The sequence below is a fragment of the Elgaria multicarinata genome, chromosome 3 (genome assembly GCF_023053635.1).
Source record: "Elgaria multicarinata webbii isolate HBS135686 ecotype San Diego chromosome 3, rElgMul1.1.pri, whole genome shotgun sequence".
NCBI lineage: Eukaryota > Metazoa > Chordata > Lepidosauria > Squamata > Anguidae > Elgaria > Elgaria multicarinata.
This window is the reverse complement of record NC_086173.1, coordinates 48,535,382-48,554,418: the sequence shown is the minus strand read 5'-3', so window position 1 is coordinate 48,554,418 and position 19,037 is coordinate 48,535,382. Positions and strand designations below refer to the sequence as shown.

Below are 19,037 nucleotides of genomic sequence, written 5' to 3'. Positions count from 1 at the left end.
TTAGAATTAAGTTGATGCTGAAACTATGTGACAACATAGGCGTTGTCCACCCCGGCAGTCAGAGGGTGGAGGATGTCTGCAAAGAAAGATAACCGAGAAAATAACAGATAGAGATGTTTTGCTGTTTTTCTGTAACTGTGGTATCTTCTAGTCAGAGAAGCACTCATACTCTGTACATGCCTAAATGCTTGGCTTCTCATTGGTTGTTGCATTTTCAGAACTGTATTATGATTGGTGGGAAAGTTCTGCCATGGTATCTAAGGGGAACTGACCCTATAAATATGTTGACATTTCCTGAAATTATTGGGCAGTTTCCTCAGACTGCCACCTTGCAGCGCTGCTCGTAATAAACCTTCTAAGGAGAGAGAAATTGTGTCTTGAGAGTCTTTGACCACCACTCAGCGAACCACAGGAACCCGTGGTTTCGGGTTCCACCACAAGATTTTCCGGTTGTATGTTTTTCCCATTCTGGGCTGAACACCTACTGAATACAGGAGCTGTTCTGCCAGCATAGCAACAGCATTCCTCCACTCCTGGTTTAGTATGAATATAGGATTACTGCCTGTCTGTGATGCAAGGGCTTTTCAGCTCTGTTCTTCTGCACACTGTTTGCTTTCTGCATACAATAGCAGCGGACAGTGGTAGCGGCAAAAATTTACTTCGCCTAGGGTGATCAAGAATTTTTATCTAATACTGATAAAGCCCACTTCCTGCCACAGTGACAGCTGAAGTGTTTATTTATTATAAAATGTACACCTTACCCTTCAAAAAGCTTTTGCTTTCAGCAGTTTTCTTTTTATCCTATCTCATCCACCCTATTCACTGAGCCTGGAAGCATCTTACACATGACTGAATAAAACAGTGTTGTCTGTCTTTGAGCACCCCTTAGATTGCTCAAAGCTTGGCTAAGCTGCTGAGATGTCACAGAATGTTAATAAACATTCTGACTTCTGAGGGGGTGTTGACTGTCATGAGATTTCAAAGGAATCCAGGGCTGTGTGATTATAACCTGTTCTGTAATATAGGAAAGTTATCTGTACAAACTGTAGATTGGAAGTTTAATAATTTAGCTGAAGTCTATACAGCTTGGAGTGGTATCAACACTGTGGCATAATATGCTGCTCCATTTCTTTTGAATGTACTATCAAGTGCCTTGAACCTCTTATTTCTATTTTCTGCTGCATTGGAGCAGAAGGTGTGGGCATTTGACATAAGAACATGGGAAGAGCCCTGTTGGATCAGACCAAGGGTCCATCTAGTCTAGCACTCTGTTCACACAGTGGCCAACCAGCTGTTGACCAGGAACCCACAAGCAGGACACAAGTGCAAGAGCCCCCTTCCACCCATGTTCCCCAGCATCTGGTGTACATAGCCAGAATGCTGGGATCTCCAGAATCCCAACATTCTGGCTTCCCAAAGAGACCAGTTTCCCACTAAGCTTAATTGTTGCATTTTCATAGCCTGAACTGCCCCTCTTCAGCACTTGCCTTCAGTTGAGTACAGATGTTTTCGCTCTGAAGTCGGACTGAGCGTTTCTGGATCACCTTGTAGTCCCAGGCACAGAAGACTTTAATTGCCAGGTCACCTGAAGCGCTGCCCACACGGTAGCTTTCCCCAAAAGAGCGTGACATACTGTGAGAAGATATAAGATATACTATTGCTCAAGATTGTTGCTGTAAGAAATGCCTTTTAAAAAAATAAATCCTCAAAACAGATGTCATGATTTCAGCATCAAGTCAGCTCTCTTCCCCACCCCCCACTGCCCCAAATGCCTGCTGTACATCTTATTTAATGAAAAGAAATGGAGAACTTGAAAGCTTGCATATGTTCTGTGACCTTTGAGCTGGTCTAACAGAGGTATTATCCTAATTAGATTTTGGATTTTTTTTCTTATTCCCAGCACAGGTACCTTTGCTTTTTCCATTTTTATTTTTATTTTAGTTATTTCTACACTTGCTACTATCAGATAGTTGACTGTCTGATTAAGAAGACCAGCAGTGCCTGAGTAAACCCTACTGTATTCAATGAGGATTACTTGCATGTAAGTATGCCTAGGATTCTAGACTCACATTCACCTTATATGACCATTACAAACTTGGTTAAATACTCCGAGGTAGAGAAAGAATTTCTCTTTCCCCCCCTCTCCCCACTACTATAGCACCATCAATGTACATGGTACTGTACAGAGTAAAACAGTAAATAGCAAGACCCTGCCGCATAGGCTTACATTCTAATAATGTAATAATTCTAATAATTTAGATTGTAAGCCTGTGGGCAGGGACTGTCAAGAAATACTTTTGTAAGCCGCCGTGAGAGCCTTTTTTGGCTGAATGGCGGCATAAAAATACTTAAAATAAATAAATAAATAAATAAATAAAATAATAAGATAAAGACATACCATGGAAATTGGAATACATTTCTAAACTTCTGGAATAGAAGTGGAATCCATGTACCCATGGAGGTACTGATATTTTGAAGATGATGTTTATCAACATATACATTTATATTGCATTTTGTATTTGTGTTTTTAGATTGTTGGTTGTTTTTTATGCTCTTCATGGTTTTAATTTTTGTGAACCACCCAGAGAGCTTTGGCTATTGGGCGGTATAAAAATGTAATAAATAAATAAATATTACTATTAACATCTCTCTTACACTATCATATTTAAAGTTTGAACAGTATGTATGAACTCTTCTTGTTTTTTGTTATTATCGCTAGAAATACCTTAGAAATGGTTTTGAAACTATTTGCAATATTTTAATTATTTTACGATAGGCAGCACAATCCTGTGCAATGCTCCTCAGAAGTAAGTCCTACTGAGCTCAATAAACCCTTATTCCCAGGTCAGTATGTATAGGCATTGCAGCCTAGAAAACGGAATGCCCATAGAAGAGAGGAATTTGTTTAGGTGAGGGGAGGGGAAACCACCTTTATTTTCTGGGAGATGTTAAAAATCAAGTCACACGTAGAATCTGAAAGAGGCCTAGATATTTTCTAAATGCAACAAAGGGAGAAGACCACCATGAAGAACAACTGAGGACTGATCCAATCCTAAAGAAAGTGAAGACAATGCCTGATCCCCAGGTAAAGTAAGCAGAGGGTTCATCTCACCTGTACACCAGTAGAATGCAGGTCACAAAGAAGGAGACCCCAGTGACAAACACATAAGCCAGTGGCATGTTGTACGGCATTTTGACGTGCCCGGACTGCCTGCAATGTAAGCTGTTAGAGTTGGTGGCGCAAGGGTCATTCAACGTGAAGTTACTGTAGTAGCCATAATACATCAGTGTATGACTGAAGTAGCCCTGTAGGGAAGAAAGAGAAATTTATGCCAGTCCCTCAGAGCATTAGCCCTTTCCAAAGGATCTGGGTGTAGCGACATGGGGATGGTTCACATGTGCACATTTGAACACCTGATTACTATAATGCCCAAAGATTGCATGCTTGAGTAAAAGGTCTAGCACAGATGTTTACATTATAAATAGAACTTTCACATCCCCTCTCAAATGCAATGATTTTGATGGGATCAGTTCACCTATTCATTGTACAGTAATTGTGGAAATACAGTATATCAACAAATATTCACATGTGAACCATTCCCCTATTGCTACAACCTAAAAGCTAACAGCTGTATACTTTGCCGTGACAATTATATTTTGTTTTCCATTTTAAATTTTAGCATATTTTGAATAATGGATTTTGAAAATGGATAGGAAGAAAAACTTCCCACAATACTAAAACCCTCTCCCATAATACTAGAACCCAGGGTCATCCCATAAAGCTGAATGGTGGGAGTTTCAGGACAGATACAAAGAAGTAATTTTTCCACAGTGTTCATAGCTAAATTATGGAATTTGCTACCACCAGATGTCCACCAACTTGGATGGTTTTGAAAAGGGATTAGACAAATTCCTGGAGAAGGCTCTCAATGGCTACTAGCCACAATGGCTTTATGCTCTCCCCATGATCATGGGGAACACAAGCGGGAGGGTGCTGTTGCCCTCATGTCCTACTTGTGGGCTTCCCCCAGGCAGCTAATTGGCCTCTGTGGGAACAGAATGCTGGATTTAGATGGACCCTTGACCTAATCCAGCATGTTCTTATACATTGACAATTGGCATTTTCATTCTGGTGGGGCTTATGGGCTGTAGCCATACTTCTTCAAGGTGTGTGTGTGTGTGTGTGTGTGTGAGTGAGAGAGAGAGAGAGAGAGAGAGAGAGAGAGATTCACACACATTTAGAGCCTACACCGTCCTCATTCCTTCTCTGTAGAGGAGTCTGGCTTTGGTCTGTTTCTTTAAAAAAACAACCCTCTCCTCATGAGGCTAAGAAAACAACTTTGCTGGACAATTGTTTCTGGATGCGCTGTTAGAGTAGGGAGCCTGGGGGAAGGCACCTTTATGTCATCCACCACCTGCCATTGTTAGTGGTGCATTGTAGTGGTGGTAGAAGGAGGACATGAGATTTATCTGATGGATGCTCACCGCTCCTGTAAAGAGCTCAAGCCCTGTGAAGGCTTCGTTGTTGGGTGTGGCAGAAGGGTACGCTGCCTGCACGGCAACCACAAAGACCAGCAGGATCAGGAAAAAGAAGAGGTTGAACATGAGCAAAGTCTTGAGGAATAGGAAATAGGAGAGGATGCTGGATCCAAAGCGACCACTGATCTGCTTAAGGGAATAATGCCAAGGCTGGAGAGTGTGAAGGCGGGACAGCAGACTGTACCAGAGATTCCGCAACCCCTGCAAGGAAAACAGGATATGGTCAGAGAAGCCCTTCAGCTGAAGAGATGGTAGATTTGAGCACCAAGCACCTGAGCTGACCAAACAATCTCTTTGGACTCCTTGTCATTTCATTCGTGCATTTATTTTTTTAAATGCCCAATAACCAAAGCTCTCTGGGCGGTTCACAAAAATTACAATGCAAAAATATAAGATAATTAAAACATTATTATTATTATTATTATTATTATTATTATTATTTATTTATATAGCACCATCAATGTACATGGTGCTGTACAGATTACACAGTAAATAGCAAGACCCTGCCGCATAGGCTTACAATCTAAATATAAAATCTATAACATACAAAACTTTAAAAATGATTTAAAGTTTTATATTGGCCTTAGAAGGGTAGTATAATTATCACTCTAGGAGTATCAAATATACAGACCTGGTTCACATGACATCGCCAGGTCATCGTGGGTTAAATAAATAACCCACCGTGACCTGTGGTGTATAGTATGTGGCTGCCATTTTGAAAACACAACCTCAAATCAGGGTGACAGGGATTGTGCTGCGTTGTGTGAACCCAGCCATTGTGGGTTATTTGAAGGTTAAACAGCCCTTACATGACCCTATTATTAATCAAGAGATTGCATATTGAAAACAATAGCCGCACATGCCGCAGCACACCATGGGATAATTAACCCATGATGAACCAGCTGCATTGTGCAAAGTAGCCCATAGTTACAGTCTCAGCTTACAGTGAGCTGCTAGCCTTCAATCTTATTTCCTCATCACTGAAAGTGAAATTAAAATTATCTAGGCTCAGAGGAGTATTGCAAACACACACACAAAGAGAGAGAGAGAAGTTAAAAAATTAAGTATTTGCATAGCAGTTGTCACAATAAAAATGGCACAATATTAAAAAAGAAAAGAAAAAGCCTTTTCCCCAGGCATAGCTTGCAAGTAGCACAGATATTAAATCCTATTATTATTATTATTATTATTATTATTATTATTATTATTTATTTATATAGCACCATCAATTGGGGTATCTTCTCAAAATGTATGAACAGACTAAAACAAGCTCATGTTGAGGAGAGAGCTGCCATACCTCTTCCTCATCTTACTATAATAAATGGTTGCTGAAGGCCACTAGCCTGTGCAAGATGAAGAGAAAGATAAGTAGCTAGGAACATGTTGGGCCCAACCTTCCCTTGAGTAGACACTATTATTATTTATTTATTTATTTATTTATTTATTTATTTATTTATATAGCACCATCAATGTACATGGTGCTGTACAGAGTAAAACAATAAATAGCAAGACCCTGCCGCATAGGCTTACATTCTAATAAAATCATGATAAATCAATAAGGAGGGGAAGAGAATGCACCAAACAGGCAGTATAAAAGTCAGAACAAAATCAAGTTTTAAAAGCTTAAAACTTTTAAACTTTTTAAACACTACAGGATTATTTCCATTTGTGTGGCACAAGTGATGCCTCTTGACAAGACAGGCAGTGGCTGCCAGGGGCTTTTCCTATTTTCCCGAATACTGGTTAACCTCAATTTGTTACGCTCTAGTGAGACTGCTTGAACCAAGAGCCACTCCCCTCTATAACACACACACACACACCATCATCATGACAGGTGTCAAACCCTCCCTTTTGTACTTAGAGTAATAACTTAGAAAGATCCCACACACCCCAAGCATTTGAATGCCATGCTGGAATTAACAGAAGCTCTGAGGCACGCCAAAAACAGGACCAAAGCCTCCCACAGTTGTTCTTCCAACTCCTTAAAATACCTATTAATTTCTTAAAAGGGGCCTGATGAATAGTTTCTCTCCCATGGCGATGTAAGGAAAACACAGAATGCCTCACATCTGCACGGTGCAACCTCTGAGTCAGGATATTTTCCCTGCCACAACAAAGATACAAGTACTCTTGGCGTGTTTGTAAAGCTGAGGCATGATTTTATTCCTGTAAAAGGAATTGGCCACAAACAGGAAACCTTGATAACCCAGGGGACAACGAACGGACGGACAGCGAATCTCGAATGCGGGGGATGAAGTCTTCCCCCCACCCCAACACTTTAGCAGTATCTGCCTTGGCCATTAGCCGAGATTCTCTTCTCTCTATCCTGGGACAGGGGGTGCCAAAGCAAACGGCCCTTCCTGTATTGCCCAGGGCAGGTGGGCTCCATGGCTTACTATGATGATGTGGTATTTAAGCCGGCTACAACATGACAAAGGAGCTGTTGTCTTTGGTTTCCTCAAGGTGCCCGAGTGACCACTTGAATCCTGCCTACAAGGGGACAGAAAAGAAGTTTTTAAAGCATTGCAAAAAGCTCGTCTTTTAAAGAGAACGATGAACTCTCTATGCTAGCTCAGGGCAGGTCCAGCCCCCACCTGGCTCCTACATTGTCCAAGAAGAGCCTGAAACTGGGGGATTTGGGGATTTTGCCCTCACTCCCTTGTCTTTGGCCACACCTACCATTGTGATGTGGCCCCTGAGCGCGTCTCTGGGCTGAAAGAAGCCAGCATATATTAGCTTGAAGCTCTTATTACTAATAACTAACAAGAGGCATTTCAACCATTTAGAATGGGGGGGGGGGACACAAAAGCCAGGAAATCATTGGCAGTTGAGGGAAAAGAGGTGGAGGCCGAGGAAGGAGCATGGCCATTTGGGGAACCCCACTGGGCTGGATTAGGACCCCAGGAAGGCCAGATTTGGCCCGTGGGCCTGAGGTTCTGCACTCATGACTTATAACCAGAAAAAGTCTAGAGGCACCGACCTGAGACTGCGCTTCTCGGCCAGGCTTAGCGGCATTGCTTTCAGCATGTTAATGCGCTGAGTCGCTGGCAGGTTCTGGAGTTCTTTCACCAACAAGCTACGCTTGGCTAGGGATGGAAGCACACCGATGGTTAGAAGTCAGTGCTGGAGGAGATAAACACCAATGGCATTTCCAACGACAGACATTTGGGCAACGGAAAGGTTGGCGGGGAGGAGAATGCCAAAAAGTTATCTTTCTTGTTCATTATTTTGTTTTTTGATTTTTTAAAAAAAATACAGAAATGGAAGTTCAAAGCAAGAAAATTGAACACCTTCTTGCAGGGAGGGCGAAACACATTTTCATAACCCACCATGGTGAGGCTGGCCAGGGAAGAAAAGACCATGGCTTGACCATGTTATCTTGAAAAGCTAAGGTAGTTGTCTACCTCCAGTTGTCTGGGTATCATTTACCTGGAAAGGTATATTCCTCTGGTGAGAAAGTCCAATTGTTATAATGTTCCAGTAATGTCTGCAGAAAGGGACTGATTGGTAAAGACATCTGGACAGGAGGACCATATACAGAGAATGATCATCATTATTTTCCTATCCTGCTCGTCACTAGGGCAACTGCCAGCCCTGGATTAACCTTTATGCAATCTAAGCACGTGCTTAGGGCACCAAGGGAAGGGGGGCACCACAGAGTACCAGTACCATAGCTGTAGCCATCTAATTTTAAGGAATTCCAGATTCATAGAAAGGGCCTTACGGCATATTCTAAGAGCAGCAAATTTTATTATTATTTGTGCTTTATTTTATTACACCCAATCAACCAGCTTTAGGTTCTATGTGTCCCATGACATCATCTGACATCTGAAATAACTTTCTGACAATCTTTGTCTCAACATATACCTAGAGTTCAGTATGTTTGACTGTCTTACCAAGTTTATATTTAATATAGTTGTGTGTTCTGGCGTGGGGGATGGCCTTGAAGAAAACTGGGTTTTCAATGTCTTATTTCACCTTCGGCACCTGCCAGCTAAGCAATGGAAGGGCCAAAGGGGCACCATTATTGGGCTGTGTTTAGGGCATCAGCTGGCCTTAACCCAGCCCTGGCAACTGCCAATATACATAAGTGTTGGGTCCATGCTGCTCCCGATTCCTTGAAACCCCTCCTAGCTGGTTGAGTGGACTTACTATCCTCTTCCTCATGACTGGAATCCAGCTCGAGATCCAGCTGCCGGAAGCTAGGCCGTGCAGAGCGGGAGATTTCCTGAAGTGGAGCGCGGCTGCTCCTACGGCGTAGTTTGGCGGTACGATTATAATACTGGGAGAGGATGGCTCCTCTGCTGCGGCCTGCAAGTGGAAGTGGAGGTACAAGAGGGATGGAAAAGAAGACGAGGGCATGTCGTTAAGGATGGCTTAATACCAACTTCCAGTTCCCATATTTTGAGCCCTATCCTGAAAGTCTACTTCATAGAAAGAGCTAGACTGGGACCTTTGTAAGCTCACTCAAACTCACCAATAGTACGGCTGGGCATGCTGGCAAGGATGCGCAGTGTGGCCGAAGAGAAGTCATAGTTTTCCACCTTCTGATCTGGTGCCTCCTCAGCCTCAGTCCGGCGGGGAGGAGAAGCCATATAGGCCAGATTTTCTGAAGGAAAAAACAGACATAGTTCCTGCACAGTTTAGACAAGGGGTAGCCAGCCTTCTGCAAACTGCCCTAGATCCTTCACGCCTACCTTTCATTTCCATTTCTTTTCCTACCATAGCTCTCAGCATTCTTGACCATTGGACATGCTAACTGGGATGTGTGTGTTGACATCTAGAGCAACTGGAGGGCATCAAGATGGGGGAAGGCTGAGCTAAGATCTTCCTAAATTCTCAATAGGGTGGACCGCCCTATGGACCCACAGATAGGGAGGTCCATGGGTGGAGAAAGAAGTCTACCCTCAGAAGCCTCCTCCATGTAGCAGCGGGCAGGACTACTACCATCAGAACTCTGATGGTGGAGATGACAAATGGGAAGATCTACTGAAAGGAGGGATAATCGTTTCCAATAAGAAACATCCATAAACCTTGACTTTGTAAATGTAAACTCAGAGCTACGTCAGGAGTAGTCCCCAGTCATTCTCCTGCCCACCAGCCGCATTAGCCTTTGAGGAAAAGCAGGATCAAGGAAAGCTGCTCTCAGAATACACATCTCACTCTACTATGCAGCTGCCACCCTGCAGCAATGGGAGGGAAGATATCCAGCCAACAAGTCTCAGCACTGTAGGTGTGTCCTGTCTCACCTGTACCTCTGGAAGGGAGATCCTGCATCTCCACCAGCTCCTGTTCAGCCAGCCAGCTCTGCTCCTCAATTAGCTGGTGGAAGGAATCATGCACAGCACCCTCATCATAAGGACTTGTGTCCTGGCTGGAGGGGAACAAAGAACCAGGTTGCAGAATGGTTCAACTGGTGGATTGCTCAAGGGGTCAGCATCCTAACTCTCACTGAATTCATGTGGGATAATGCTAAGAGTCAGACACATAAAGTGACTGTGTGTAAGAGCAGAGAGACCCTACTAGGCTGTGTTTCTTATCTGTCATCACGACTGATACTATACACCAGGGCTGGTGAACCTCTGGTCTGCGGGGGTTCCTTATCTTGCTCACCAGCTTTTGTCTCAGGCCCCACTGTCTGTCCCAGGCCCAGTGCTAGAAAAAGACTGCCTCTGTTTAGCACTGACAAGGGGAACCCCACTCTTATCCCTTATCCATGATCAGAGATAAGAGCGGGGATTCCTTGCTCAGCACTGGATCAAAGCAGCTTTCCTCTAGTGCTGAAGAAACGGCTGTGCAGAGGTACAAAGCAATTGCTCCACGCCTCCACTTGCACAGAGAAAGGAGTTGGATAATGTTGCGGGCAGGGCATCAAGGGGGAGAGCCTACTCCCTGACATCATTCAGCCCCCAAAGGATATCCCAGAAGGCAATCCAGCCCCTGGGGCCAGAACTCTCCATCCCTGCTGTAGAACATCTACTTCGGAATGCAACACATAAGGTATGATGTATTGCCATGAGCCTATGCATGAAGACAGTACAGCCCAGGTCTTGTGTAGCACACTGCCAGTGCTCAGAATATGGCTTTTCATACTTTAGCTTCTGCGAACTAGCACAGTGGCTGAGAGATCAAGGTTTTGAGCAATGTCGTTCTTGATGTATATCACAACAGCAAAACTGATTACGTGTGTATGTGTGTGTGCGTGTGTTACCAGACACTCCTCGCTCAGGGTGCTATTTATCCTAGGGCCAGCCCTGCCCATGGGAAAGTATCCTAACAATTTCACCACTCCTGCAGGGAGTGCAGCCTAGTTATATATTTACTCATTTATACATTTAAAGGACTGTTGCACTCACCTGACAGCCTCCTTATTCTCAGGGCTTGGAAAGGTGAAGGTCACCGTGTGCGACATCTTGAATTCCCAGCTCCACAAGTTCTTGCCTACAGGTTTGCTTCTCTCTTCATCTCTGCATTTCAGCGCATTTCTAAAGGCAGTTTCAAAAGCGAGCCCATCGCCAGACAAAGCTACTTCCACTGAGGCTGCGCAGGCCCGGCATCATCGCACCAGTTTTACAAGATCCCGAGTTGAGAAGGTCTGATCTAACCCCTGTTCAACTCCCACAGCTAGCAAAGCAGGATTGAGGAACCAGCCACAACATTCAAGCCTGTACATCATAAGGAACATAAGATGAGAAATGCAAAGCTCACCCCAATTGCCAGGCTTACACCAGAAAACAAAATGCCTATCGCAACAGCAATCCAGTCAACTGTGAGTAAAGTACTGTGAAGAGGAAGGAAACGAGGGCGAAACAAAGACTGCAGTTCAGAACGGTGCTGTGACCTTGCTCTGCATTTCAGAACTCAGATAATGCAAACACAGCAGCCGGTGCAAGGACCTTGTACTCACTCCGCTTAGGGGAGTAGAGAGGAACGTCCTGTATTTCCCCTCGGCTCTTTCTTTCCCTCTGAGTGGAATGAGTGAATGAAAGTTTTACCTGCAGATGCTTCTCACGATTTCACCCACATGGCGACAGACTGAATGCCAGCAAAGTTTCTTTCAACTCTCTCAGCTTCCGTGAAACAGCCCTGGCTGTCAGCACAAGTTACCAGGGAGATAAGGAGATTTGCCGCTTGGCTTCCGAGGATAAGGAGAGCCTAGCTGCTGCATTCTTGGGGGTGGGGTGGGGAGTGCAACCCCTCCCCATTCTGGGACATAGTTCCCTCATGAACAGCCCACTCGCTTCAGTGTGTTGAGAACTACAAGCAAACAAGGCAGCTGGTGCTTCCTGGCTGACAGGAAACGTGTCCCCACCACAATCGCTCCTGGCTGCAGGTTCCAGGGGTGGTGGTGTCTGAAGCTATTGGTAGGGCATGAGGAGAGTGAAGCAGGGACCTGACTGGATGCCTGACGTGTTTTACACGGGAGGAAAACTAAGCACGGCAGCCTGGATGATAGAGCTGGTGTTGAGAGCCAGGAAACCACTTAGTTCATCCTGTGCATCTCAGTTCAGCTAGAGCTGCAGAAATGTATTTTTACTTTGAAGGACATCTCATTTCAGAGCTCCGCAGAGGGGCTGCCCATTTCATGAGCCTACATCACTACTGTAGAAGAAAAACAACTACTCCATGGCATCCTTAGTTTTCCGATTCATAACCTTGGTGTATAGGTACATGTGAAGGGCAGCATCAGCCCCAAGAGGTTGAGGATGCTTGCGGAAGCCACCTTCGACAGTGCCTCTTAACCTGGAAGAGCCCTGTTGTGCTTAACAGGTGTCAACACACTCTCATAGTGTCTGGCACCACCTCAGCTGCTCTGTGTAAAGGCAGAACGGTGGTACAGTTGGGACGGTTAGCCCTTTGCAGATCTCAAGGCTCCAGCAAACGTGGAAGAAAAACTGTGGGGGCAGGGAAATAGCGCTAAAGGGGTGGTCAAAAAAGAGAAGAGAGGCAACTCTTTTAGGTGACGAAAAAATGTATTTTTGACTCCTGAAAGGAAGAATATTCTTGTTCTGGGACCCAGGCAACCAGCCATGCTACCCCCTTTTCTGTTTTTATTTTCTACTAGTAGTTGGTTTGCAGGGCGGGGGAGAGGTGTTGGTCCTCTTTGGGCCTTTAAAAAAAGGAACTTCTGTAAAACTCAGGGTTCCCCTGAGCATGCTAGCATCTCCCCTCTTCTTTGTCAGGGTCCCCAGTTTGGCCACAATCTTGTTGGCACTTCCCTACGTGAGTTCGTTATTAGAAGTAGTGATGATAGCAGAATAATACCATTTGATTCAATTGCCAGAAACATCTTGAGCACTCACTCTTTTTCAAAGCCAAGATCATTTGTTCTAAAGGTTACTTCTGTTCTGAAGTGAGCCCAAGTAGGCAGGAGCTCCAAACTACTTGGTCTCTCTAAGGGCTCGAAATAACCGGAACCTTTAGAACCAACAAACATTATTGGCTCTGAAAAAGAGTGCATCAGGCAATTGGATTAAATGCAATTAATTCAGAATCATAGAACCATACAATAGTAGAGTTGGAAGGGGCCTATAAGGCCATCAAGTCCACCCCCCTGCTGAATGCAGGTACTTTTTTTGCTGCCTAAACATGCACAGCACTGCAGCCTAAAAGTTTCATCCCTCATTAAAGTAGACCTGAAAGTGACTTCTTTTTGGAAAGTCTGAGAACTGCACTTTAATTATTAACTCTGAAGGAAGGAAGAACACTGGCTGAAACCTACTGCACACATATTGCAAAGATAGCAGATGACAAGTTTATCAAAACCAGGGGTATCAAACCTCTTTCAGCTAAAGATCTGAATTCAATTTCAGAGAAGCTCCCAGGGACTACATTCCAGTGGTAGGCAGGGCCCAAGGCAAAGCAGGGTTGGAGGCAAAAGTACCAACATATTTTACCTTAAAATTCTTCATGCCAGATAACTAAGTCCTTAGGAAAGGCGTTTCAATCATTTCGAATGTAGGGAGTCAGGGAATGCAGAAATGCCAGGAAATCACCCAAAGATTGGCAGTTGGTGGGGTAGTGTAAACCAGCTGGAGACGTGGGGAATGTGGGGTGATCATCTGGGAAACTCTGGAGAGCCAGATTTCGCCTACAGACCTGAGGTTCCCCACCTCTTTTTAAAACTAAGTGTTGGTCCATTGTCCTAGTTGTCTCGAAGGAAGAGTCTGAGGAACCCTCAGCCCCCATCGCTTCATGCTTGTTAGCTGGTTTCCTCCATTTCTGATGAGAGGCAAAATTTATAGCCCAGTATCCCAGCAATGAATCTTGATGCAGACTGCCCTTGGAAGGAACATATGGACGCTCTGCGTAAATGCCAAGCTTCACACCCTTTCGCTTCTCCATGGAATGCCGGGGCCCAGCTGCTACACAAATGATGTGCACAAAAGCCATTTGTTGATCCAGTCCTGCCTGCCAGCCTTCCCCCTGCCTCCCATATGAATTAGAAGGCTTTGTTCTGCTTTGGCATCAGCCCAACAAAACTGATACTGCAGCCCCAGTCCAAGCAAGCAGCCATGGCCATGTCCTTCAGCCTGATCATGAGAGTATTTCCACCTCCTGAGGAAACCTTCATTTCTTGAAAGTATTTGTGCCCGTGCCCCTGCCCCCCACATATTACTCTTATGGGACTATTCCCTTTGGCTTGGAGCAAGCTTTTATTTAACATCTGCCAACTGGTATGTTCAAATTTAGGCACATGTAAATGAACTTCTCGTGTGCAAATAGCCAGGGAAGATGCCAAATCACAGAGACGCATGGGATGGAAACTAGCATGTGTTTTCTGGGAGCAGTCGTTCCTAGCTTTACTTGGCACAAATCTCAGTGGCAGCTTTGCATCCCTTAACGGAAAGCCACAGAGCGGAGGAATAGTCATTCCTGGCATGGTCAGAGCAGAGCATTAAGGAGTTAATCACAGTCCATGCAGCCTCTCCTCCCAGCAAGATTTTCACTGTGTTTTGCTCATGTGGGCAAGTTTGAGCAGATAGTGGGTTGGGCTGGATTGATTCATGCACATCTCCAGGAAAAGAAACAGTTCTGTATAGGAAAAGGCATGAAGCCCACAAATAGATTGTCATACATGATGTGTCTATCTCGTTGTGCATATATTATATGCTGAAACAGACATGTGTGCAACCGTATCCTGTTCCATGCATTCTTCTATATTGAAGGGTTTTCTGTGTAGGAATGTATAACCTCTGAAGAGGCCCTATATGAATGCAGAACTGCTGAAGCCTTCATTGCCTGGTCCCAGTGAAATGTGTTGCCTAGCAGTAATGGGTCAGATGTGGGGAGAGGGATCATTTTAGATCATTGTTCTTTTAGTGTCCAGCCAGTCTTAATTTGTTAAATGCTGCAGCATTTTCACTCTTTGCTGCTGCTTTATCCTGGTAATATTAGGTGCTGGTTTTATTGTCTGTATTTTCTGCTTTTAATGTATTTTACACCACCCAGAAAAAGAGTGGGCAGTTTATAAGTGCAATAAATAAATAAACATAAATAAATGGGACAGGACTGGATTATCATACGGAAACCCCAGAAGATCAAAGCAGCTCTGGAATTGTCACCCAGTAAGGACTATCCACATAGTTCTAATATAGGGAATTAGAAGCACTGTTCTGGTATGTTTTCACTGGTGCATTCCAGATCTATTGGGGTTTTAGTCTGAGCTGATCATCTGCCAGTCAACATGGACAGTGTGATGCACACAGCTGGCTTCTTGCAAGAAGAGGGGAGGTAATCCCAGAGCAACAAATCCCTGCCTCTTCCAAAGACACTTCTTTTTCTGCCAGTTCAGCGGTTACAGCACCCAAAAAGAAGTGTAGAAAGAAAGCCAGCTGGGTGTGCCCTTAATGCAAGGATGAGCAACATGTGACCCTCCAGATATTTTAGCCTAGAACTCCCATCAGCCCTGGCCAGCACAACCAACGGTAAGGAATCATGGGAGTTGTAGGCCAAAGCATTTGGAGGACCACAAGTTGTCTATCCCTGCCTTAGTCCATTTGGTAGTTCCCATCCCCAAATAAGAGACTACAGGCAACTTACTTACCAGTTTATGGCTGCCTAGAGGTTGTCTTAACTCTCTAGAATCTCTCATGGATCCAGAACTAGGTGCAGCCTACCTCTAGAGCATCTTACTTCCCCTTGCAGAAGACAGGGGCAAGCTTCTTGGTGCACCTTTACATTCTCCCCTTCTCTCCCTATGCAGCAGCTTCTGAAACAATGGAAATGCTGCATGCCCAAGGCTTTCTGCTCTTGCTGTGCCAGGCAGTACAGGCTGCAGTCTCATCCTCCACCCTTCCCCCTTTGCTGATCACTCTCTCTGCAGCCGCCTCCTTGAAATTAGCTGGCCTGATACATTGGGACATCCCAAAAGGTTTCAGAAAAGCATCACTCTACCACAACCCACTTCTCATTTCTGGTTTCTTACACTACTAATGAAGATCTTAGACTATTTATTTGGAAGCAGGTTTACGGAAATTATTGGTAGTTACTTGCAAATAAATTTGCTTAGAACCCTAGCATTACTTTTAATTATTTGAAAGAGTTCCAGTTGGGTGGGTGGAAGATAAAAAGTGGGGTATGGCTGGCCCTACTAATCACAAACATTATGCACACAAGGAGTCACATAACTGGCTTTAAAATCATGCCATCCCCCCAAAGGGGAGGGGTTCAAAGCTGTCTTGTATCTCAGATTTCTGTATAACCAGTACTTATATTTTTCATCATACTAGGCATATGGACTATATTTAGCAAACAAGAACCATCACCTCCTCCTTGGGCTTTTTATTCCAAGTAAATAATGCATACTTGGGCTGAAATAAGTCAAGATTTATTGTACAGGAGTGGCGAGAGTATGTAATAGGAAGAATTGCACACTAAAGGTTGTTTTTAATCTTTTACTATGTCTTTATTTGTCAGTGGTTTGTGTTTTCTGAATTTTTTGTAAACTGCCTTGATTCCCCCCCCCCCCAGAAAAGTGGTACAGAAATGTCTTAAAAATAAAAAAATAAGGGTGCAATCCTAGATCCAAAAACGCTGAGCATTCCCCAGCCAGCATAAGTAGGACTGCGTCATAAAATAAAAATATTGTCCAATATTTGCCGATCCCTACATTGCTTCTATTCCCCATTGAAAGCCTGTGTTAGGCAGAAAAAAAGATGAGAAAAAAATAATAACATAAACTCCTACCTGATTCGAACCCACAGCTCCTTGGGATCTTCTAGGTTTAAGACCCTATGTAAACCAAGTTGCTGCCTCTGTCTCTCAGGGAGCAAACTCGGGGATGGCAGTTGTTCGTTGCCTTTCTTGCTACACCGATTATAGCCACTTGTCTCAATTTCTGTTCATTTCCTGGAGCCATCAAGGCCCATTCTGTGATTTGGCCATTCTTAAGTGAGAGCCGTACCTCTGTATAGTGGGTGTGAGAAGGGGGGCACAGCAGGTCATGGCTAGGAAGGGACCCTCCCTCTCATCTCACGCGGACGGGCTTCCCGCCTGCTCCAAATGAGTCAAGTTAGTTTCCCACACTGGGCATATTGAGAACAAAGGCAGGGATGATATCATGGGGACCACGTCCAGTCCCCACCCCGGCCTGCGCGACACAGCTACAGACCATCGGAGACAAACAATGAGAAAGCTCAAGTGAACTTTTTAAACCTTACAACATAAAGGAAATGGAGCCGTTTCACAATCCCACAAGTCACGAATAGTCCTTCTCCAATTACATCAAGCATCTTACTCACGAACTTTCTGGATTCTTTCTTGCGGGTTTCATCAGCAAAGTACAGATCCTGGAAACTTTCCCCTACCCCAAGATCCTGACCGTCCCGTCCCAGCGGTGAGACCACACCCTGGGCCTCACCTGGGCCACAAAGCACGCTGGGAGCTGTAGTCCTCTTTCGGAAGCACCTACCTGGAGAAAGCTCCTTCTAGGTTTGCATTAGATTTTATTTGAAAGTTCAACCATTTCATTGGTTCAAATGAGCTATCTTTGGAACAAAATATAAACCCAAGCCCCTCAGTCTCACGAGGGGCTATTCCATGCAATCTTCCGCAATCTGGGTTCCACCAGATGTTTTGGCCTACAACTCCCATCAGCCCCAGCTAGCATAGCCGATGGTCAGGGAGGATGGGGTGGGTGTAGGCCAAACTATCGGAAGGGACCCAGGCTGGGGGAGGCTGCAGGGTATGTGTGTGTATCTTCTTCACTTTCCAATGTGGGAAATTGGACACTCATTCAGAATGGTTGATCTGTCTCTGTATAGTCCTCTGGTTCTTGTCAGAGGATCCTGTGAACTGTTAGGCCAATCAAAATCACCACAGCCCTCAGGAAGAAGACCTTGAATGCTAGGCGCTGTACAAATCATTCTTTCCCTTTCAACCTCTTCACTCTGCCTGCAAGGAAATTTCTTGCAAAGGTGCCTTTTACTGGACACTTTCATCTGCATAAGATGACCATAACTATATCCCTGCCTAAGTCACAAGAGATATTTAGACTTTTACTGCTATATATTGGTTTTATTATACTTGATTAACTAACATGTATTTATCCAAGGAATCCTGGCAAAAGGCATTTGGTGAGAATACTGAGAACTCTGACCTATATCTCCCACGCAGGATGACAATTCCCAAGGCTGTTAAATATGCATAATGCTGCAATCCTGTGTGTACTAATTGGAGAGAAAGCCCTGGTAAACATATTGAAACATAGAATAAACATCCTTGGGATTGCAGTGCATATCTCTAGCATAGCTATGCTATATAGCAGCCTTCCCCCACCTGGTGCCCTCCAGATTGTTGGACTACAACTTCCAGAATTCCCCAGCCAGTTATGGGGAATTTGTTGTAGTCTAACTTCTGGAGGGCACCAGGTGGGGGAAGGCTGCTATATAGTGACAACATTCAGATGGATTTATACAACATTAAATGGATATTGATGTTTTTATACTGTTGTTTTTATGTTTCTGATGGTTTTTAAATTTTGTATACTTTTAAAATGTTTATTGTTTTAACTTTTGTGAACCACCCAGAAAGCTTCGGCTGTGGGGCGGTATATAAATGTAATAAATAAATAAACCCCTTCCTTTCTGGCATTCTGGGTTGATCCTCTCTTTCATAATCTTTCCTCTATCACAATAAAATGCTGACACTGAGGAAAACTTTGAAAAAAAGGAAAGGAGAGGAATCATACTTGAAATAACATTTTAATAAAGAATGTTTTAAGCCAACATAAGCAAACACAACTATTTCTGGCTCTCTACCACCTTTTTGAACTGGGAGTCGGAAAATTCAGCTTCTAGTCCCCACTCAGCCATGGAAACTCACTGGGTAACTTTGGGCCAGTCACAGACTCTCAGCCCAACCTACTTCACATCGTTGTTGTTGTGAGGATTCCTTGGGTTCCAAAGGAGGAAAAGCGTGGGATATAAATGCAATAAATAAATAAACATTAAAAGCACTAGGGACTGGGTTTTTTAGAATGTATCTAAAGCAACAGC

At 44.1% G+C, this 19,037-nt stretch overlaps 1 protein-coding gene across 6 annotated transcripts in view; it reads right to left on the bottom strand.

Annotated features, from left to right (window-relative positions):
• The window catches only part of TMC6 (transmembrane channel like 6), a 29,154-nt gene extending 17,482 nt beyond the window's left edge, over positions 1-11,672 (bottom strand). For 2 of the 6 annotated variants that reach the window (XM_063120151.1, XM_063120150.1), the window contains exons 1-10: positions 11,535-11,671; positions 10,896-11,204; positions 9,789-9,913; positions 9,017-9,148; positions 8,692-8,850; positions 7,520-7,625; positions 6,936-7,029; positions 4,486-4,740; positions 3,113-3,306; positions 1,488-1,632 (exon numbers count right to left, since the gene is read on the bottom strand). In XM_063120151.1, coding sequence (XP_062976221.1) covers positions 1,488-1,632; positions 3,113-3,306; positions 4,486-4,740; positions 6,936-7,029; positions 7,520-7,625; positions 8,692-8,850; positions 9,017-9,148; positions 9,789-9,913; positions 10,896-10,951 — 1,266 coding nt within the window. In that variant the 5' untranslated portion in view covers positions 10,952-11,204; positions 11,535-11,671. Of the gene's footprint in view, positions 1-1,487; positions 1,633-3,112; positions 3,307-4,485; positions 4,741-6,935; positions 7,030-7,519; positions 7,626-8,691; positions 8,851-9,016; positions 9,149-9,788; positions 9,914-10,895; positions 11,205-11,446; positions 11,510-11,534 lie in introns of those variants that run through there. The other 4 variants (XR_010025187.1, XM_063120153.1, XM_063120152.1 and 1 more) reach the window with 4 other exon arrangements.
• Between the last annotated feature and the right edge of the window lie 7,365 nt (positions 11,673-19,037).